General features: G+C 40.7%; 1 protein-coding gene across 3 annotated transcripts in view; it reads right to left on the bottom strand.

The window, feature by feature from the left end:
- pola1 (polymerase (DNA directed), alpha 1) overlaps positions 1-23,686 on the bottom strand; it is a 59,568-nt gene that overhangs the window by 21,467 nt on the left and 14,415 nt on the right. For 2 of the 3 annotated variants that reach the window (XM_084340243.1, XM_084340244.1), the window contains exons 27-34: positions 15,379-15,411; positions 14,311-14,403; positions 14,013-14,218; positions 13,708-13,840; positions 13,435-13,566; positions 13,113-13,287; positions 12,318-12,499; positions 7,136-7,267 (exon numbers count right to left, since the gene is read on the bottom strand). In XM_084340243.1, the coding sequence (XP_084196369.1) occupies positions 7,136-7,267; positions 12,318-12,499; positions 13,113-13,287; positions 13,435-13,566; positions 13,708-13,840; positions 14,013-14,218; positions 14,311-14,403; positions 15,379-15,411 (1,086 nt within the window). Of the gene's footprint in view, positions 1-7,135; positions 7,268-7,297; positions 9,735-12,317; positions 12,500-13,112; positions 13,288-13,434; positions 13,567-13,707; positions 13,841-14,012; positions 14,219-14,310; positions 14,404-15,378; positions 15,412-23,686 lie in introns of those variants that run through there. The other variant, XM_084340245.1, reaches the window with a different exon arrangement.

Genomic DNA, 23,686 nt, shown 5'->3' with positions numbered 1-23,686 from the left:
CACCCAGATTTGTTGCCATCAGAGAGACGAACATAGAAGGGCTTGCAGCAGAAAAAAAACCTCTTCACACCAGCCTTTACAAACCTTCATGATTACTTATTTATAAAATGTGTTGGTGTCGCCGTTTATTCTGTTGCTAAAAAAAAAAATGGACCAAAAAAAAAACCAAAAAAACTTTTGTTGCCTCAAGACACTTTAAAGAACGGTTTCAGGTAATGAGGAAAATTTTGCTGAAAATTGTTGCTCCCATTTAGCTGCTCTAATTCTGCACTACAGAAGTGACAAGAAAAGTAGTCAGAGGAAGAAAAAGCAGAAACAACTGCAGCGAGAGGTGAGTAAAAAAACAGAGCTTTACATCTGACTTCACATCCCACTCTGCTCTCTCTTTCTCTTTACATTTGAACGTATCTTCAGCTGCTGTGTCAGGGTCCTGCTCTGTGAGTACTTGTCAGACAGGCAGAGCAGTGGACAGCCAAAACGGCAGTAGTTAGGACCCCCCGGGGTGAGGTAGTGACCCTGGGCAGGTGCTGTGGTCTAACCCTCTCAATCTCCCCGTATTCTTCCAGACCCCTCCACCCCCACTGCTTCTTATTCCCTGTCATTACTAAGGGGGGTTTAAAGGAGAGGGGGTTAATGCCCAACTAATGACAGAGCATAAGACCCACCACCATCAACGCCTTTGCTTCTTTCCTCCATCTATCCCTCCATCCTTCCTTCCTTCTATTCACTCAAAATAAACCCCCCCAGAACCACTGCACCTGTCTTTCCATCCACATCCCCCTCGCACAGACAGGCAGCCACCGTTTCTCTGATTGATTTTTATGTTTTGCTTTGTCTCGTGTCTTGATCAGTTTTGAGCAGCAGCAGCAGCAGCTACAAAAGAAAAGGTAAAGATTATTTTCTTTTCTTTACAGCTGACGCTTACAGTATATAAACCATTTTTCACGGCGCAGAAACCTTCAATAACCTTTTATGGCAAGACCCAACCAGAACAAACTGGTTAGAAGGACGAGTTACCTGAATGCGTTTTCCACTGAACTTTAAAATGAACACAAATACATTTATTGAAGTTGCTGAAGCCTGTTAGAAAGTGCACAAACATTACCAATGGAAAGATAAAAATGAAATGTTATCATTAGGGTGTTTCATTATTAAATGTGACAAAAAGCATACCTCTGTTTGGACTTTTACGTGTTTTATAACTTTGAATCACTTTGGGTGTAATTAGAAGTCTGTGCAGATGGGTTTGTACCACCTTAACATACCTGGACACTGCAATTTCTCAGACTGTTCTTTGAAAAACTGCTCAAACTCTGTCAACTTACAAGATTTTTGTTTTTAAGTTGTGTCACAGTTTCTTAAATGGAATCCAACTTGACCACTCAAGAACATTAAAGTTTTTTTTTTAGAGCTGTTGCATTTTCTTTTTCTTTTTGGAAAAGAAATTGTTGCTCTTCTCTTGTAGCATATGACAGGTTTTCCTCTTGGATCTGGATTTTCATTGTTTCATTTTCCTAAACGACTGAAGTAGATGGGGACTTGTTTTGAAAATGTAGAAAAAACAAAACAAAAAACATAAAATTGCTCCACACAGCTCATCTGGCTACAAAAAAGACAATAATGACACCCTTCAACATGGTCGAGCTTGTACACCCACCTCAGACGGGGTTTGTGCTAACGCTTTTAGCTCAGCAGCTACAGTGAAGATCTCCGCATTTAACAGGATGCAAATAATGTCTTTTCAAATGATCTTACAATCTTGGGACTTCTGGAAACTTGGATTTCTCTAGACAAGCTGTACGCAGCCATTTTATGTTTTATTATTGGCTGTTTTTTTAATGTCTCAAAACAAGTCTCCATCTATTACAGTTGTTCAGCAGAATGCTGCAACGCTGTTTTGCTGTGAAGCTCCAGGAATGTTTTGTGGACTACAAAACTTCAGACTTTCAATCAGCGTGAGGGTGCTTAGATAATGTTTGAATTTGAATTTTCATTTATGGGTGAACAGACAATGGAAGACTAGAAAGAGAGAGGAGAGCTTCATGCAGCCCACACACACACACACAGGCACAGACGGAGTGAGAGATAGAGTCAGCCAATCTCCTCTAAATGAAAACCAAACACACACATTTATACAAACAAACACATATGTCCCAAATCAATTAGAAAGTCCCAGAGTTCACAGCTTTACCCACAAACCCCAGCTCCAGGGCTAATTATCTAAACGCCTCTGCCGGTCTTGTACAAAGAGCAGGGCATCATGGGAAATGAGACTGCTTCAGCGTCTCTGATAAAGACATATGCAGGACAATGAGGTTTGCGGAGGTGAGATAAGGAATATGAGTGTGTTTTTTCAACAGGCGGCTGCTTGATCTCTGTCCGTTTTTGTGTATTTCTTATGACACAGGCCTCGGCACACACTGCTGTTCCCATGGGACACACACAGAGCACAAACATATTAATCATTTCCCATTCACACGCATTAAACTGAATTACTAAGACACACATCAAAGACTCAAGACACATACACAACAGAGAAGAGAAGGCTGAAAGGAGGAAAAGCTACCCACAATGCCCTTGTGCTCTCCTGCTCTGACCCAAGACCCATCCACTCAAACCACACACACACACTCAGAAAAATAAAAATAAATTGAGATTAAGTGCAGCAGACCTGTGTGAGCTGCAGAGAAAGGACTAAAAACAAGGAGCACATGAGGAGTGCGGCAAGAAAAAAAAAATTTAATTGAGGCATTTCGGCAGAGCGAGGGTGGAGGGTGGGGGTGTACAGTCGGACGTGAGGGAATAAAGGCCCATAATTGCATAATTATAGCAGTGGATACCTGACACACTGAATGCAGACGTCAAATGAGTTCCACATAATTTAACCAAACAGAGGCAAGACCAGGCCACGACAGGGCCCACCACGAAATATACCCTCTCTCTGCTTCCTCGTCTTTGTCTGCTCGCTTATTTCAACACTCATCGCTTTCAAACCGCTCATTCTTACAGTGTAGAGCCTGATACTTTAACATGAACCTCTGTATTACTGTACTCCTCTGTCGAGCTGCATGGATACAGTACATGGAGATCCGTTTTAAATTATTGTGCAGTCTGGGTGCTGCTGGCTCTGACTCTTGAACTTCTGACTAGAACAGCTGCTTGGTGCTGAATGGATTCTTAGATAAAGTAATGTGTCGAGCAAAATATTGACTATGGAGTGTTGATCAGACAGATCAACCTACCTGAAGACAAAGTAAAGTGTCCGATAGAGAAAAGGTCCCCTCGCAATATCAGAGAGCATAAAGTGAACATCAACAGTCCAAAACCCAAAAATATTCAATTTAATACAAGTCAGACCTGGAAAGGCAGTGAATCACATTTGAGAACCCCGAGTCATACGTTTGGTATTTCTACTTACAGTAAATATTTAAAGTTTCAAAACAGCTGCAGATCAATTTTCTCTTCATTGATCAATCAAGTAATTGTTGAAGCTCTGCTGAAGAAATCATATTTGGCTGTGGAAAGTTAAAACTGGCATTTTTTGTCTTTTTTTTAGATTTTAATGACTAAACAATGAATTGATGATCAAAGTTTCGCTCGCCATCTTTTCTGGGTCAGTTAATGGTAATTATAGCAGCAAATAATGATTTTCATTCAAATTAATCACCAAATAATCTTCTCGGTTAATTGATTATTAATTTGGGTTCTATTGAGCATCAGACAATAGTTTAAATTCAGCTCACAATTCCTCAAAGGCAAAAGGGACGTCTTCAGATAGCTTGTTTTGTGCGATCAACAGTCCAAAATTCTGGGAATCACAGAGTAACTCATGGTACGATTCGATTCACAATACGTTGCTCACAATAACGAGAGCATCACGATACAGTTAGACTGATGTTGTTCAGTATTGTTGGATGATTGAATGCATGATGACATCTATCCAACTGAAGAATACTAAATACCTCCCAACAAGGCAAAGTGCTGGAACAATATTTGGAACCACAGCATTGATAATCGCATCACAAGAGGAAGTGATATGATATATTGCCATATCCATATATCTATTTAAGAAGCAATACTTAATACTACACCAAGTTAAATTCTGGCATTTTTGCTTGAAAAATGACTAATGACTATCGAGATAGTTTCTGTATCTACTAATCTATTAATCAACTACTCGTTTCAGCTCTATTGTTAATGTTAACACAGAGAAGCCTCTCTGACCTGACTCCTGTACCAGAGGAATCCACCTGCCACACACACACACACACACACACGCACGCACGCACGCACGCGGAGAGAGAGAGAGAGAGAAGCACCAGAGAGAGCTCTAACTGTTTTTTTTGTCCTTCAGCAGTCAACACTTCCACCTCCAAAGTGAATAGACCTAAAAATCGGTCTACTTCACAAACTCTCTCTCTCACTCACTCTCAAACTCACGCACGCACACACACACACACTCTCTCTCACACACTCTCACACTCTCACACACACACACACACACACACACACACACACACACACACACACACACACACACACACACACACACACACACACACTGAATAGAGCTCAAACGGTTCCACTTTGTACCTCCTCCGCTTAATCAAAGCTTCTCTATTCAACAATTTGACCTTTTGTTCAAAACAGGATTATCACCTTCTCTGGTCTTCATTCACCCTTTCTCTCTCTCCCTCCTCCTTTCTTCTCTTGCCCCTCAGCCCGTTTCCAGGGGCGACCCGCATGACGAGGGTAATTGCAATAATTTGTTAAATGCCATGGCAACGGTGGTTAGATGGGAGGGGTTTAAAAAAAAAAGAAAAAGGAAGAATTGGGTGGTTCAGGAAACGAGCGAATCTCTCATTTTGCCAAAGACAGCGGGACGAGAGGAGGAAAGGATGACAACAGTGTGTGTGTGTGTGTGTGTGTTTGTGTGTGTGTTTATGAGTGAGTGAGTGTGTGTGAGGGAGGGAGAGAGAGGAGTGAACAAGTGTTTGCCCATTCTCAGGGTGCTGGTTTATTGATAATGGTAGGGATGAGGGTGGGGGGGACAGGAGGTAATTTTGCTAATGATTAATGTCTCTGTGGTCCTAGCTTAGGACGCCAACACACATACACGTTTATTGGTGCGCACACACACACACACCGAGGTACAGAGCTTTCACTCTATCTGGCCAGACAAACAGCTCTATTTGAACTCTCCCTCGCCTGAAAGGAATCCTTAATTACACAATATTACCCCTCTTCATTGCCCCGCTGTGTGTGCTGTGTCCACTGCTGTTCAGCCTCCAGTGGTGTGTGTGTGTGTGTGTGTGTGTTTGTGCATGTCTGTGTGTGTGTTGCTGTGTGAGGTGTAAGTATTCAGTGGTAGCAGCTGTTTCACACATCGTGACAAAGGGGTTGAGGGGGGCTCGCTCCCCACACATTCACCAAACTAATTGATTTCTGTTCAGCACTGTGGGAGAGTAACCCCCACATACACACACATACACTATCACACACTTTTACAGACAGTGCATTCCACTCGCTCAAGACCAAGGTGTTAGACGCTACCAGGAGAGAGAGAGAGAGAGAGAGGGAGCCCTCTACAAAGACAACACAGGCATCCAGTTTACTTCACTCTCAAGCCGCTCGTCAGGCTCTGAGTACAGTGACAACTTGCCCTGAACACTGTTTTTTGCTTCACATCCAGTCTCCAATCAGCCTAATAGGAATCCATCGGTGTAATTTGAGTCCGTGGATATCAGTTTGCAAACAATGTACCAACATAATGAGAGAGAAGTGAAAGTAGACTTCAGCAGTTACACTATATATCCCAGAATCTATATAACAGTGTAACAATACTTCACATAAATACAAGTCTCAAAATATCATAAATGTCTTTCTTTGATATGGCTGAGGCAAAAAAGATAAATGCAAAAAAGGTCAACAGAAACATACTAGGACGGTAATACATTGTATACATTGAAACTGCCTTTAAAACTGCAGTTTCATGTAGCAGCATTTAATAATGTCATGTTGTTTCTGTGTTCATGTGCATTCAACATGTATTTCATCATGTGGGTGTTTATGAGCTCATGTTCTTTTATCTCTAGATCTTAAAATGCGAAGAGCTAACAGTGAAAAAAGCCAAAGATCTGCACACCTGTAGATGTGTCTAAAAAAACTGCAAAATCTTCCCGTACTGTACGTATTCTTTCCAACCAAGAGTAGTGAGACAAATCTGCTTGATCTTTAAAGTCAGAAACATTTGGTTTGTTGTATTTTTAGTTTCTCCAGTGACCCAGTTTTCTCACCTGTATCATTAAAATTTCACCGTAACATCTAAAAAAATGATAAAGACTGCATGTTAAAGTTGGTGTTCAAAGTAAGAACGGCCATTTAAGTATTTTCATGGATCATGCTCCTTCAAATCTTATTGCTGCTCTTTTCATTTTGCAAGCATTATGTGCTCTTTGGTGGAAAATGTCAGCACAGTGCCCTGCTGAGGATTCCTTTATCTCTCATCCAACATCTTTTTGATGGCTTCTTTCACCATTACTGCATCAGTTGCATCCCATGTTGTGTTAAACACAGCCCAACACTATTATACACACTTTGTGAGAAGTTAGTTTTTACGAGGTTTAATTGTTACATTACACAGAACTCTGTTTCGGTCTACTTGAGCTTTAATTTTGTCCGCTGCAGGATTCATTTGATCTCTTCAGTAATGTGTTGATAGACAGTGGTATGCAACAACAACCAGAGTACTTAACTGTGCGAAAAGCTTCGTGTTTGTGGACCAAACGTATACATTTAGTGTATATTCTTGGTCAAGTGAAGCACATTTTGTAGAGAAATGTATATTTTGAACTAAATGCAACCTTTGGACAAAATGGTTTTAAAAAACAGGGGAAAATAGGCAAAGAGAGAGCAGCTCATCAGTTGGCCAGCTGTGCCAGTCTAACAAGTTGCACCATTAGACACTGAATGAAGTCCATTTGTGGCCCCGCAGGTGGTGAGGAAGTAAACACATGAGTGTTTGCATGCTTGTGTTTTTCAGTGTGTGTAAAGCAGAGTTTCAGTTTAAGAAATCAGTATTCATCAAAACCTCACTCACACCTGTCAACCTGAATACAAACACAGAAATACTCACAGAGTAGTACTTCTTGATATGGCGACGGATGTCAAGTAGCAGTTTGTTGCTGATGTTGACAGCGTAGTCAATGGGGCGGCCCCCGCAGGGGGTATGACAGCATCGCAGCAAGCTGGGCTCCAACTTTGATCCCTGAAAAAGAGACAACAGTTTAAATCACAAACAATATCATCTGCTGCAGCTATCAAGGGAAAAATAGAGTCTTCTTCAAAATACATGCATAAAAACAGGCAACTGTACTGGGGTGTAACCTACATACCGCGCTATTGGCTGCTGCCTTATCTTTTTTATTTATTTTTTTCCCCAATAAGCACGTAACTATGTGGATCAAATAGCTCTCCATTTCATTGGAACTTTAAGAATCAAAGAACGTGTACGTAGCATCAAGTATCAAAAAGTGTCAAATACTGAAGGCAGGCATCAAGTGATTGGTGCTTTGCTCTGAATTCCCATTTAGATGTTTTGTTTTAAAGATATTGACAATGCTAATAGAAACAGGAATCTCCTGAATAATTTGACAAAACCACAGTTTTAATTATCACATATCTAAGGAATACTGCTGACATGCGATTGCAAAACATGTTGCCGTAGTTGTTTAATTCACCCAAAATTTACAACTTCAGATTTAGATGTTTCTGAAACTCTCCAAAACTGAGGATTCGCATTCACACCCACTTCTTGTCATGATTGGTCAGCTGAGCAGAGGTGAAAAAGGAGCCAGGGTTTTAACTTCTACTGAAGGCTTTCTTTGTTCATTCTTGACATTTTTCATGTGTACAAATTTAATATCTTCCAGCAGACACTGTCTGTTGACTATTTTTGAATGATTTGACGTCTCGAGGGCTGTCTTTCCACCCCTGCCTCTGTAACAACTAACTTTATACAGCTTGTTTTCTAGTATAGCCCATCCCTTAGCTTCCACCAACCTTCAGCAGCACAGGAAACATAATTTTGTGCTCTGTAGTTATGTTTCTCACCAAAATTCACCTTGGGAGTTGTAGTAGTAGTAGTGTAGTAGTTAATACCTCATGTACACCGGTTTTACCCTTCACTTCCTGAACATAACCACTGTTACTTAACTCAACTGTGTAAGCACAGATAGTGAAAACCAGAACAAAACCATTTGGCAAAGACAAATGACAACTGTGATAAGTCCAAGTAAGTATTTTGGCAAGAAAATCTGAATGATTTACATATTAAGAAGGCTTTTAAATGATGGTGTCTGTTGTTTTGAGTGTGTAGGTACAATGGCTAAAAGGGGGAAGCGTTTTAATACTGCACACTCATACTGCAGCAAGCACAATCCCAACAGATGTCATGAATGTCCTGTACATAAATATATGTGTACTGGGATTTATTGCAGGAGCATTTTTAACCCTGTGATCAGAAAAACAGTTATGTAACACAGCAGCTTCCCATTAAACCTCCACAAGGAACATGTCACAAGTTTTAAAGGTGCAAGGGCTTAAAGCACCCCTGGGTCCACTAAATTTTAACATTATTGTCGCCCGAAAAAAAAGAGGTCAACGTGACCTCGGCACCCCTGAATTGTCCACCTGACAGCAAGGCTTATAGTTAATGCAATGGAAAAAGTAGCCACAGTACATAACAATTACACTAAATATAACAGCTTTAAAAACTCGCTCCTTTAAACCTGAACTCCATTTAACTGTCACACTGATGGCAGCAAAAAAAAAAAGGTTTCTGCAGGGGACAATGCACGTGACACCCCCCTGCCCAGCCATACACAGGTTTTTTGTTTGCCTACATCATTTTTCTTTTAGGAAAAAATACCACATTTTCTGCCAGTTCAAGTCATTCAAGTCATTTTACTCCCCTAATATGCAGCTACACACATTAACCCCTCCATCTCAGTCTATCCTCATCCTCCTCCTGCCCTCTTCCTAATGTTTTTCCCCTCTCTCGTCTGCTCTGGATGAAAGCAGCCTCCCTTCGTCTCCCCTCCTACTCTTTTTTATCTCACTTGTTTCATTCCAAACGTCACTTTGATAACAGACCCCTCCTAAACCAAGTTGTGTCTATAAAAATTATACAACACTTACTTGTCAGTTATTTTATGGCTGAGCAATTAAATGAAATACACCCAAGGTCCTTCTGTCTTGTGTTTGTGTGAGACTTCAAATCCTCCGACCAACTGTCTGCCACCTTATGTCTGCACTTTAAACAAAACTGTTAAACAATTTTAAAAACATTTATAATGTCAAGTGTCTCCTCTGACTGTTTCCATGGTCTGATAATGTGCAGCTCTGACAGCCTGTTGATTTAACTGGCCGATGTGGGATACCCAATGCTCTAATAAAACTGAACTCAGGGAAATCCCTGCAGCTCCGTCCAGCTTTCCCTTCCCCTGCACACTTAATCTTTTCATCCCCCTCTCATCAAACAACTTTCCTCCTCTGTCTGTCCTCCATCATCCATCACCGCCTCCTCCAACCATCTTCTGGCTCGGTGTCAGTGGTGGAGTCAAGGCCCATCTGTCCTCCCCTCTCACTGAGCTGTTAGACCATGTTCACCACCCTAATTAACTTCCTGTCTTATCAGCTTCACTGTGCGTGCGTGCATACCGTCCTCTGACGTACTGTGGAAAACCAACACCAGTAATCAGACGAATGCTGGGTAATTCAGTCTAAAGAAATTAACATTTAAACAAACATTTCAATGCTGCTGAAACATCAAAGTAGGAAGTATTTGATTCACTACAACTGAATCTAAAACAACTTTCTGGTATGTGTGTGAGGTTATCAATCTTTAATGGAGTGTGTGTATAATACTCCTTTTTCTAATTTAATACAAGTTCTCTCTGCCAGCAGAGGACACAGGGTTGTCAGTTTTATTAGTGTCTGTCAGACAAGAAAAAGCTGCGTGCCCTGCTGCTCATTAGAAGCTGATAACACACATACACACATACACACATACACACTCACGACCTTGGCCTGACAAATGGCAGGAGATCAGTGTGTATGTGTATGCGTGTGTGTGTGTGTGTGTGTGTGTGTGTGTGTGTGTCCACAGAGCAGCAGGGGTTAAGGGAAGGCTTTTCAAGTTGTGGAGTCCAAACTATGCCAATGAAAACAGAGTCCGTATTGGAGCCAGGCAGCTGTCTAAAAATACAGACAGAGACACAATATGGAGGATGACTAAAGCATGAATCCTTCTCTGGAAGTTTGACTGAAATGCCTTCGTAAACACCATTCTTCAATTCTCAGACTCTCTTTCTGGGTCTCTGCTGATTAATCCGTTACACCAGTGAAACACATCATTAGTGATACAAAGATTTCTTTTATTTTTTCATTTCAGTCTCTCTTTGTTTCTCTGTGAGGTCCTTGGTAAGGTTTTGCGTGCTGCAGAGGATCATCTCTAACTCCACAATTTATTATTCTGCTGCAGCCAGAGTTAGATCATTGTATCCACAGGTAACAGACACTAAATTTATTATTTTTTAATCCTTTTAAATGTAATTTTTAAACAAATGTAAGACTAATTATAGACAGAAAATATTTTGCTTATGCAAGCATTGCAGGTAGGTACAAAGGTATTTAGTATTTATATGTGGTCTTGGCCACAGGTAGGTTTTATGTTGGAATATGGTTATTAGAGTTATGCGAGTTAGGTTAATCTACATTTTGCCAACAGGTAGAGCTGGGCCTTAAAATAATATTGTGATATTTTTAGATACACAATATACAGTATATCTTGATATTTTGAAATCTCCTCAAAAGCACCTCACAAATGACAGAACTGGGCAACAAAATCAAAAATCAATGTTTTTGACCAAATACCTTGATATTGATTTTGCAACAGTATTTTATGGATTGATATTGTTGCTTTCACAAGATATTAACACTGAGATTTTTGATAAATAATAATCAGTAATGTGTATATAATGACTAACTGGGGTAAAGCTAAGTATTAGAACAAGTAGAAAAGTCTGAAAAATGAAGAAAATGCAGCCTTTAAAACCAGGACGCCATATCATGATGCAGCGATATTCAAAAGACGATATATTATATCATGAATATCGATATCTTACCCAGCCCTTACAACAGGTAAGTGCAAGTATGAAGTAAGAAGATTCGGTTCAGTGGTAGGTTTAAAGATTTGGTACATTTTTTTGACAAAAAAATATTGGACAAATGAAAGTAGATAAAAGGCTTGTGGCAATTTACCTCACAAATTCAAAATTAAGAATATTTAATGACTTTTACAGGCCTAATATGTATACAATTGATTTTAAGACATTTAAGGATCTGCAGACAGCCTGTACTTAAGATAAATATATACTATACACTTGCCAGCTTATTAGGTACACCTAGCCAAAACTAATGGAGTCTAATACGACAGTCCTGCAATAATTCCTCCCTTCATGATGGTTAAAATGTTATTTTGGAGGATACTGAATTGTTTTGCGTTATACTAACAGGTGTTTTACATTATTTTGTCCACTAGATTAATTGCAATGAGCTTAGGCTAAAAAACTTTGTATTGGATTCGACTTTCAGCAAGGAGTGTCTACTGAACCCTGAGCTCCGAAGAAGATTCTTAGACAGAAAATCATCTGGAGCTGTTTTGGCAACATTTCCTCTGCGATGATGTAAACTGGTGTTAGGCTGCACAGATTTTTCATTCCCCCTGAAGAAAAGGTGTTTACAGTGACTAAAATTGTATCTCTTTCCATTTGAAAATATGCCCAAGGACCAATCTGGGTTGTTAGACAAATTGATGACCACGATGACTGAATCTTTTGAGGAATGATAATGGTAAAACTTTAAGTGTAGATTAATAATGCATTGACACATTTTGTCTCAAGCAGACTTTTCCATCCTGTAATCCAAGACAGCATATTTGTTAAATGTTGCAGCTGCATGCTTTGTGTGAATACCTCATTCTAAGATTTTATATTGGATAGACGACCGTGTGATTGAAATGCCGTCATTAGTAAAGTGATCGATGTACCAGCCGACAAACTCAACTGTAATGGGGCGGACATACTCCAGAAGGGACATCGATAGCATACACAGCCTCAGTTCTGTTAACACTATAATGGTTGTCAATTGTGTTCATTTTTATACGTTAAAAAAAAGCAACATTCTGTAATGTTTTATTTATCTATGGCCGTATGAATCATTTAAAAACACAGCAGTATATATGAGCATCAACTCACAGCTCCTTCAAAGACGTTGTCGTAGATGTTGTCAGTGCCACACTGAGGGCAGGTGAAGGTGAACCTCTCACAGTCTTTGTAGCGCTCCTCGTCAGTCAGCTGGACCGGAGCTCCCAGAGTGCCATCAGCCTCTTCCTCCCGCTGGTACTGCTGCTGAGCCCGGAACTGACTTGGATCCAGACCTGGCATGGACAAAGGATAATTCAGGTTTACAGCACAGGTCGTTTTAATCTGTCACATTTCTCCTTTTTAATATCAATTAGAACAATTGTTTACACACAGATGGGACAGGGATCTCCATACAAATCAGTTAATTTTGAGACCATTCGACAACAATGAAACATCTATTTTGTACTTATTAGGCTGCTGTGACATTAGGGTATGACAACTTTTCTATGTTTGGCTGCCTCAGCTGTCAACAGACAATAAAACAGGTATCCTGACTGATGCTAACAGATACATAAAGAGGGATTAGTACTATCACTCAAAGTAAGTTGGCCCCGCTAATACTTCATGGCCAGTGTTTATTTATAAAATAGTGCGTCTTTAGACTGCAAATGAGAATCCTGATAAGGCATTTAATCTCAAGTGTTCTGCAAGTTGATGTCAACAACACCAATCAGAAAAACCTTTCACTAATTTAATTCTAATTACATGCTTTCATCATTCTGTAATTTCCCTTTTTTCAAAGGCGTAAGGCAACCTGAAATTCCTCAAGTAATAATTAAACACCAGAGTAATGTTGGGCCACCCACTCTCAATCAAAATAAAAGGCCTCTACAGACATTAACATACCGAGCCACGTGGCAATGAGCACGCTGTCGATGCCCTCGATGGGGTCACAGATGCGGGACACCACGGGGTGGACCTGCTGGGCAAGGTAGTACTGAGTGTCCAGACTGAGATTCTCCTGCTTCTGGAGCTGCTCTAGAGCATAGGCTCTCTGACTGGCTGAAAGCGTGGAGCCGTCCTAGGGGAGAAAGAAAACACATACAGCCGAGTGTGTGGTAGATTGTATTAAACATCATGTTATGTGTTTTAAAAACCCTAAAAAACAAACAAACAATGGAACAGTATCTAAAGAGATGATATTTATGATTCTCTCATATATACTAACCTTGCAGATGATGTAGGATACTGTATCTCCAGCTTTGACCCGGCGACCGCCCTGGGAGTTGATCCATAGAGCTACATGTACGTGAGGAAGGCTCTTCTTATCTGGATAGTCTTGAGGATCTTTAGTCAGAGCCTAGAGGAAAGAATGCAATGAGCAAAATGATAAATAACAAAATAAAACATAAACACACCAAACACAGGATGTGCTGATTTGTGGCTGCATGTTTGTGCAATCACTTTGTTACACTGTACACACACACAACCACGTCCTCACCTTGTGTATCTCATACTGGCTGAGTGGTATGTCACCAGCAGCTACTTTCTCTCCCACCTCCACCAGGTGTTTCTGGATGTTCTCCACAATGACATCGCGGTTCTGGTCCGACAAGATTTGACCGATCACATAGCTGCAAGTGCAGGGGAGAGAAATGCTTCAAATGCACCATCAAAACCTTTTAAGTGCACTTCAATTCTGGATATATATATTCTCAAAGGACAGGAACTGCAAAACTGGTAGCATGGGGAGAAAAATCCAGATGTAGCTTTTAGTCACAGTTCTGTTTGGGTTATGTTACGTACTTGCCACATTCTTTGGCCAGGCCACACCAGTCTCTTCGGACAATGTCCAAACCTTTGAGCTCCTGCTTGACGCTGTATCGTCCCTCCCCGTGGTTCTCCACCACCAGAGCAGCGTATTTCTTCTTCTTCAGCAGTAAAAGTGACTTAAACACGCCGTCGATGTCGATCTCCAGCAGTTTGTAGAGCTTGTTTACTTCTGCCTTCACCTGAAAATAATTTACAAACATATGCTCTAAGTGAAAATGTCAAATACTAAAACAACTGAAGAAGAGGACTTTACAACTTCTCTGCTTCACACCTTATTGCCAAGCTTGAAGACTTCCTCCAGAGACCTGCTGTTGGTGTTGATCATAATGGAGTCCGTATCTCCGTAGATGACTTCCAGATTCATCTGAGTCACATGAAAGGAATACGACACGAGGAAAAAAACGTTATTGAAGCTAGACAATAAAACAAATGTAATAAGAAATTGTCTGAATCCAAACTAAATTAAAAAAAACAAAAAAACAAATGTCAACCAATGACATCTAACCACAAGTATTTGTAAGAAAGAAATTGAAACATATTTAACATTCATTTATTTTACATCACATATCTCTTATACATTTATATAACAATACTTTATTATTGCAATATAGCTATTATTATATTTTAATGTTATTGTATTATTAGCTCAATCTTGATATTCTTCATCAACTGACATCCTTTTCTAAATAGAAATGATAGCATTGTATTGTTACTGTATAGTGTGTGTATATTACATATACTGCAAATACATTATACATTCAGCTTGGACAATTTAATTAAATTATATAACAAAATATTCTTAAATAGGAACTTATATCAGTCTACTAGTATAATATATCAAGTGCAGCTAGTCTGGTTCCCTTCCCTCTAAAATCTAGAGGGCCAGCCAAGCAAGAAAAGACACTAATACCTAAGATATATACTTATAGTTTACACATCATGGCATCCAGAGTTGCAGTTCTGGACTTCTTTCACACAAATATTTGCTCAATTTACTTAGATAGTCTAAGTTGTGTAATAATATACTGTAACTAGTCTAATGCCATCTCTTTTTAATTTCATTTCCTGTTATTTTATTCAATTATTTCTTTAATAAGTCTGTCACGCTGCGATAACATGTCAATTTTCTTGTTATGATCAGGATTATTATATTAGATGTGAAGAAACTGTTACTGTTACATTCACCATTATTGAGGTAACTGTGACAACTGATCCTGATACAGATTTTAAGTAAACTCCTCCAGCTTTACTTCCAATGCATTTGATTTCTAAAATTTCCTTGACTAAATTCATATCATATTAACTGATCAGAACAACCATAAGATTGATAATAACCCACCTTCTGAACCATGTCTTTGGTGTGCATCAGAATCTGAAAGAGAAAGCAGAAAACACAGTGTGAATGAGGGCTGTCACAAACAACAGAAAGCATTGCAACACATAGAGCATTTAAGCACAGTAAACAAACATATCACTGAGAAACAAACAATGATTAAACGTTAAGTTTCTATGTTATTTATTTCGTGTGTGTGTGTGTGTGTGTGTGTGTGTGTGTGTGTGTGTGTGTGAGAGAGTGCGAGTGCGAGTGTGTGAATTTGTGTGGACATGGGAGCAGAGCAGGTGACTTGCTTTTAAATGGGGGATAATTGGCTAAGAGGGCAATTATGAGAGCGTGCTGTGACAGGCGTCTTTTCAACCCACACACATCCCAGCCGGGCAACACAGACACACACACACACACACACAGACACACACCTTAATGACTCGTAATGGCCTTTATCACCCGCAGAGTGAGTGACGGACAAATAAGAGAATTCTGTTAACGCAGGTTGTCCACTGTGTGTGTGTGTGTGTGTGTGTGTGTGTGTGTGTGTGTGTGTGTGTGTGTGTGTGTGTGTGCGTGTGCGAGGGAAAGATCTGAGCAGCAGAGGGATCCCAACAGGTGGGGGCCCAGAGGAGGGGAGGGCAGAGTGGGGGGCTCCGGGTGGCTAATCTGGGGGGTCGGAGGGACGGAACGCAGTGTGACCTGTCACCAGCAATCTGCTCCTCAATCAACCACGGCCGCATATATACACACCGACTCACACTGTGCTCCGTGTGGGGACAAGGACGTGGCTATTTCAGAGTGTGAGGAAGGGGCGGGGTTGGGCTGCGGCAGGACAGGGGGTGGGTGGGGGAGTTGGGGGGTGAGGGTGTTCCACTCCCTGAAACCGGAGTGGGACTTAAGCTTGCTTTATGGGCTGCTACATACCACTGTACGACGGGGGGAGTTTGAGTCATTCACAGAACAGCCTCCTCCATTAGGGACTTCAGTCAAGGTCAAGGTCTCACCACAAACACACACTCACACTCACACTCAATCACACACATACAAGGCACTGAGCACATTGGCACTAGATGACAAGCTTGTTCTTGATTCACTGTACCGGTTGATACATCTTCAGAGCAAAACGAACTGTCCTGCTATAATAATTTACTACAAGTATCATGATTTCTAAGGTATTTTCTATATCGCAAAACATGCTTTTCTGTGGCTTCAACTCATGAATGAAAAAGCTGTATTCTAGCGATTCTAGACTAGGGTGTTTGAGATACAAAAAGAAGCTGAAGAAATGATCACTGTTGAGAGATATAAATCAAAACTTAAAAACTGAGCCAGAAGAAGACATTCAGGCATAATCCAAGACAAATTAACTGGATAAAACTCCACACATATGGAAACATTTTTCACTATGAACTGTGTCAACTGTCAACTACAAGTAAGTAGCCCGAGTTATTTTTCCAAAGAACCAGAGACTTCAGGTACAAGGGTCATTGTTCATCAGAAATGTAACAACCAGAAAACACTGTACCTCTGTCTTGGGGGTACTTTAACAAAAACAGTATTGAGGTTGTTCCGACCCATTTTATCTGCATTTAGTATAGAAATATGGATGGGTGAATTAAATCACAGCATCTATAACAATCAAACTGAAAATAATTATATAGGAATATTTCTGTTTAGTATTCCTCTCAATTGATAAATCATTTATGGACACATAACCAGATAAGAGGGTCTATTTTGAGCTAATCCAGCAAATTAGATACCTGAAAAATCACAGCATCTCATCATATTGAGGCAAAAATCCTGTAAATCAATTACTGCCACATAGTGGTCCTGCTCACTGATTTGGAATATTCCTCAAAAAACCTAATACACCCTGACTGTGTTCAGACTGACATCAGCGCTGCATAAAAAATGCAGCTCTTTAATTTATTTGGGTGGGACCACTGAATTGACTGGCCTGCATGGGTGTGCAGCCATTTTGAAGTTTGGCAAATCAATCACTCTTAGTAGATTCCTTTTCAATGTAAAAATTGTGTTTTTATTGTTTAACTCAAACTGCAAACTGAACATTTCCTACTGCTGAAGCTTCACATTAAAAGCATTAACAGTTTGACTTTTATTGTGAAGTGGTCTAGTCACAGGAAATGCTATGTGTTCAGTGAGTTTAACACTTCCCACTATCCTAAGACAGTCATTTTCGGCATTTGTTAACAATGGATCAGTTTAAAATAATACAGGAAATAGTTGTATACAGTCTGTGGGAGTAACAGAACCAGGAGCAACTAAAGTTAGGCGTTAGATGAAGAGCTGAAGGCGACAGGCTGCATACCTCCAACTTCTCACTGAGGTAACCAACCCTTTTTCCCTAATTAATTAAAAACTGGGTTGTCAGTCATCTCTTCGTCACATGATATGTGAAATCTGATAGCTATTTTGTGCTGCCCTGAGCAGATGAGTGTATGATTATAGAATTCATTGTTCAACTAAGCCAACTAAGTGATTTTTAAAAAAATAAATAAAATAAAAACAACAGCAGGGGTGGTGGGCAGGTAATATAATAACTTTATATATATATATATATATATATACACACACAGTATATAAAGTGAATACCCGAACACCAGGTATCACCAGTAACAACAATTACAGCTGCAAGCCTCCTAAGAACTCAGTAGTCATTTCTACATTATTTGTCTGATCTCACATTATTTTGATCTGTGCAACACACCTGTGAAGTGTCGTGACTGCATCTTACACAGTTGTGACTATTGCACTGACAAAAATCTGTCTGAAGACAGACAGACACATAAACACCAGGCACAGTACTCAAAACAGCTTCTGGGGTAGTTCCTGCTAAAACATGTATCTGTAGGACCACATTTTGCCATGATCTCACACGCACACACGCACGCGCGCGCACGCACGCACGCACACGCACACGCACACGCACACACACACACACACACACACACACACACAGACTGGTTTTGCGGCAGGCCTTTTTTCACCACTTCACTTAATGTTGACAAACTTCAATCACGTCATGGTGACATATCAACAAATCTGACTATTAAAATCTATCCTTCATCATAAGCTATGGGCTCTGATAAAACAGCAAAAGAGAAGTGCTGGAAAATGCGAGAGACAGAAGCAGAGTGTGGAATGATCAGAGAATAGACAGAAGGAAAGGGCAGGGAAGTGATGAATAGAGAGATGTGGGAGAGACGGGGACACAGCGACAGCAAAGTGAGGCGAGGGAGGGAGGCGAGCGAGGTGAGAACGCGTTGATGTAATTGATGTGTGGACTCATTTAGACAGGTTTTCCATATGCTGTCACTTCCAGCAGGACAGACTGCTTCATGGAATGAACCGCGTGAAAGACAAGTCGTTTGACCATGATGCAAATGTGTGTGTGTGTGTGTTTGTGTGTGTGTGTGTGGGAGAGAGAGAGAGAGAGAGAGAGAGCACTCAGCTTTAAACACATACCAACACACACATACTGTATGGACAAATGCAAACACATAGCCCTGGGGGGTACAAAAAAATGTGTGTACATCTTCCCTATGATGAGTACACTAGTCAGCACCGTGCATGCCGCTCATACTGGGAGAAACTGCTGAAAAAGCTTCACTTGGACTCATATTACTTGAAGTTATGATAGTGTGTCTTTTCTTTCAGTAAAACAACTGAACCTTTCACAACCTTTCACTCTTGATACATGTATAGCTGCAACAATTAATTGATTGGATGATTGACAGAAACATTTTGCACCCTTTTTGATAATCTTATCACTTTGGCCATTTCCTTTGAGAAAAAATTAGCTGGTTCTAGCCTGCCAAACGTCAATATTTTCTTGTTTTCAGACTTTTGCGCTGCTAACCTGAATATCTTTGGGTTTTGAAAACATGTGAAAACATTACCACGGGCTCTATGATCGTCTTTTCTCACTATCTGCTGACATTTAACAGCCCAAATGATTGATTGAATTTCAGTATATCTTCAAGTTGTCAAGATTTGATATTTCTCCATTACTGTGTGAGGTATGGTTACAAATCTTCCCCACGTACAACTTTAATAGTTTGATATCTACAACAAGTCAAGGTCAATCTCCTCAGTAAATTTATAAAATCTTTTAAAATCTTCCCGTTATCATTTCCTTCTTGTTCTCACACCGAAAAGCATCACTCAATTTTCTCTTGTTCCTGCCTCCCTTCACTTCTCAGCTCCTTGGTGGTAATACAGTGTAATTAGACTGGACACTAATTGAGCAGCTCACTGACAGGTGCTCCAGTAGAATGAAGGATCAGGACAGGAGATTTCTGGGAAGCAAAGAGATTTCTTTGCTCCACTCGTAATACCACCTCATCATGTCTTTTCAGTAGGGGTGTAACAATACACAAAAATCACGGTTCGATACGTACCTCGGTTTTGAGGTCACGGTTCGGTTCATTTTCGGTACAGTGCGGGAACAAAATGCAAAACATAAATTTGCTTGTTGTTTATTCGGAACTTTTGTAAACCAACAATTTATTGTAACATTATACAAAATATGAAAATAAAATTAAAAAAATAGAATACTGTTGTAAAGTGCTGCCTGGTAATAAGTTAAATAAATAATTTTCACTGTCTCCTTTAATCCCTCTGCCAGGTTTGCACTGGTGTGTTGTTCATACGGGCTGAGTTGCTAGAGAGAGGCTGCTTGATTGCCAGAGTCAGCTGCATTTGCACTAAGGTCATTTTTTTTTCTTGTAGCAGTGATATTCACACTCGGGTGGTGCCGTTTCAAGTGCCGCGGCACAACGCAGAAATTCAGCCGAATTTAGCGCAGAGCAGACAGGAAGAGCAGACACGAAACAACAACAATACATCCGGTTGATTTTCAAAATAAAACACTCCGTGTTGATACAAGCACAAAAACCTCAAAAAAGAGACAAATACGCGCTCTTCTTCTAATCCTTCAGTCGGAAACACTTCGTGTTATGTTTATAACACGTATAACTGCAGTCGTGTGTGATTATGTAATTATCACGGGAATTGTTTCGGTTTCGTTTCTCCAGCTGTTCGGCCGAACTGCGCCGTGCCGGACTCGTCTTTCTCCGTTGCAATATGTAACCAGGAAGCCGAAGTGTTCCCAAGCAGGAGACTTAAGCGATAAGGGAGGGTCTTCAAGCTCTGGTTTCGCGCTAGCGTTAGCCATGATGTAAACGGGCTGCACGTGTAGCTGCAGGCAGAAAATAAACACACGCAACTTCTGCTGTGGAAACTCACCCGTGCACAGCCCTGTACCGAACCGAACGTCCTGTACCGAAACAATTCAATACGAATACATGTATTGTTACACCCCTACTTTTCAGGCCACAGTACAAGGTGAGGGTTAAGGTGTCAGTTTGCGTTTCTTTGGGGATATGAGAGGTCAAGGAGGTTCAGAGTTCAAATGAGATGGCGTGCCTTGACATATTTTGTATGCGTAATAGAATTCACTCTACTGTATGGAGGCACAAACATGAGGAAGACATGCAGAGCTAAATCCAGTGTGCATCAAAATTCAGGCAAGGAAGGAAAACACAGGAAGAAGTTTGCACCCAACAACATAGTACTGAACTCATTATAAAAAAGCAAAACACCAACTTAGCTGTATCATTGATTGAGGTTTAATTTGATACTAATAACCAATTTGCATTTTTTTAAATGTCAATTGAATTTCCCACAAATGACAAACATGGTGGTTTCATTGGTTGGGTTCATTTGGTTTGGACTAGGGATGTCAGTCTTGGTTAATTTCAGTTTCCATAACCAGACATCTGTTTCAATCATTTGGCACACCAACTCGGTGGTGGCCTTGGAGCAGCATGTTGTACTTTCTCCCCCTAGTCAACAGCGACTTTAATCTTTGGCTGAGAGCCATTCTCGAACAGCTTATTTTCAATATGGTACGGCATTGTGCTACCGGTACTACTCAAGAGTAGCATGCCACGAATTACATTTGATTTTGTTCCCTTTTTGGAGAAAATGTTCCCACACCAAGTTTTGCTTCATTTTTTACCTCAGTCTGCTAGCTAGCGAAGCCAATGTTGGATTTTGTCTGTCTTTGTATGTAAAACAACTTATAGAACGATGTGCATAACTCTGCAGTCTGTAGCTGCAACTTTTTCAGACCCCCCAGTTTCTGACAGTCGCACATGCGAGTGCTGTTGAGAGTTCTTGTGTTCCTGCAGTTATTCAACACCCGACTTGCACAGCTCACAGATGAAATTTTCCCTTCGTACTCCCCATTTTAAAAAAAAAAAAAGCAAAAAACAAAACATAATGTCCCCAACAATCTGCCTTGAGACTGGAGGGCGCAGACTTCAGGGCACCTGACCCTGCCAATGTTGCTAAAAGATGTAGTTGGGTTAAGTGGTGCTACTGTAGTCTGTAACACTCACAGCTGCCATGAAGTGACCGAGGGAGACAATCTGCAGGAGCACAGGTTCATGATGAAAAACAAGGGTTGTCCAGCTGAGTAAAGCAAAATCAAGATTTTCAGAACAGACATTAAGTTCTCATTTTAAAATCAGCACTTATAATCCTTTTTAATTTAGGGCTTTTATCAATGTCGCATGTCTTTGCATGTGCACCTGTGTGTCTGTGCATGAGCTGCACCCATTAGCTGTGCGTTATTGCACCCTGTCATGCTAATTGACGAGCGGTTCAGCCTTGTTTTGATATCCGCTTTTCCCCAGCTGTTGCTCAGCTATTTGTTGGCCTTATTAGGGATTTATGTGTCTTGTTATCATGTCGCTCTCATGTATTCCTTATTTCAATCCACTTCCCACCGCCTCCTCATCGGAATATCTTTTGTCTTATGCCAGGCTGTCATTTTAAATAAGAATATGGGTCTTCACTAGCCGTAATTGGCTGAGTGACTAGATTGTATAATCTTTATTGCTTCCTTTCTGACAGAATGATTAAGTAGACAAATGAGCAAGTTGCGAAAGGGGATCCAAGTCGCCCATTCTGAATCCCTCCACACACACAGACACACTCACACGCACGTACACACACACGCACACACTACACCCCTGTGCTGATCAGAAGATCAGAGGCAGCATGTTAAACCTCAGTGCTGCAGAGGGCCCTTGTAAAAAGAGTCTGGGGCACCACTGACGATTGTTTTGAAAAGCACTCAGCTGAAAAGCATTTTGGGATGACAGTCGGCCGACTGAAATAGCACCTGTGGAGGAACACACCACTGTCAGAGCTGGAGGGGGCGGGGGGGTTGCACGCACAACACGTACACAAGGCGTTTGAGTATGCGTCCACACACACACACACAAAGACCCCCTCTTTCACTAACACAATCACACACACAAAGATGCATAAAAGATTTATAGTCTCTCTTCTACTGGTGTGAGCTCTCATGTGCACACACCTCCGTACACACCCACAGAGAATGAAAATCCTTCTCTCACCAAAATGATTACACTTGCATGCAAGAATGCATGAGTGCAAACACACACACACACACACGCACACGCACACACACACACACACACACACACACACACACACACACACACACCTGTCCTGGCAGATGCCATAGCTGTGTTCTCATGTCTGCTGCTGGGAGGGTCAATCTGTTGTAAAGCTGGGTCTGATTTAATACAACCGGCTGAGATCACACACGCTGCCGTTCATCGAAAATAACTCGACAATGACAACAATCCCCCCGCTGTCTGCTCAATTAAAAATATGGTGCCGTAGTAGCTGGAAAGGACACATCCCGATATGTCACTTCACCCTGACACAGTCAAAGTCGTCGCCAATAAATTCTTAAAATGTTGTCAGAAAAAGGCTCATTAAAATATGATATTTGGGATAGCAGGGAAATTAAATGTCTGTCATAACACATCAACTTCATCAGCGTCCATCTCATGCACTGGAGTCTGGTCTTATTTATATAAACACACTTTAACTGAACTTAATAGTGTCTATAATTAATATTGTGAAAGAGGCTCAGAGTGGTGAATACACATGTATAAGAATTATCACCTAAATCTGTAGCTCCATTTAGCTTTACAGATCTAATAGCTGTCAAATGCTATCAGGCAAAAAGCTCTGAAACCCGCTGTACACTACCTGCTTATATTTGATTTGAAAAGATGTTATTTATTTACATCCTTACGCCATAATGGGTGACAACTATTTCAATATTCTTGGCTCAGTATTTCAACAAGGAATGCATGACATGGTCTCTCAGCTGACAAAGTATCAGGTGATGTGGTGACAGTGACCAAGAAGAGAGAGATAATGGCGGGAGTCCTGATTAAGATCGGGAGAA

This window comes from Pagrus pagrus (genome assembly GCF_965226575.1).
Source record: "Pagrus pagrus genome assembly, chromosome: 20".
Taxonomy (NCBI): Eukaryota; Metazoa; Chordata; class Actinopteri; order Spariformes; family Sparidae; genus Pagrus; species Pagrus pagrus.
Note: the sequence above shows the minus strand (reverse complement) of the source record. Positions and strands in the feature narration are given on the sequence as shown.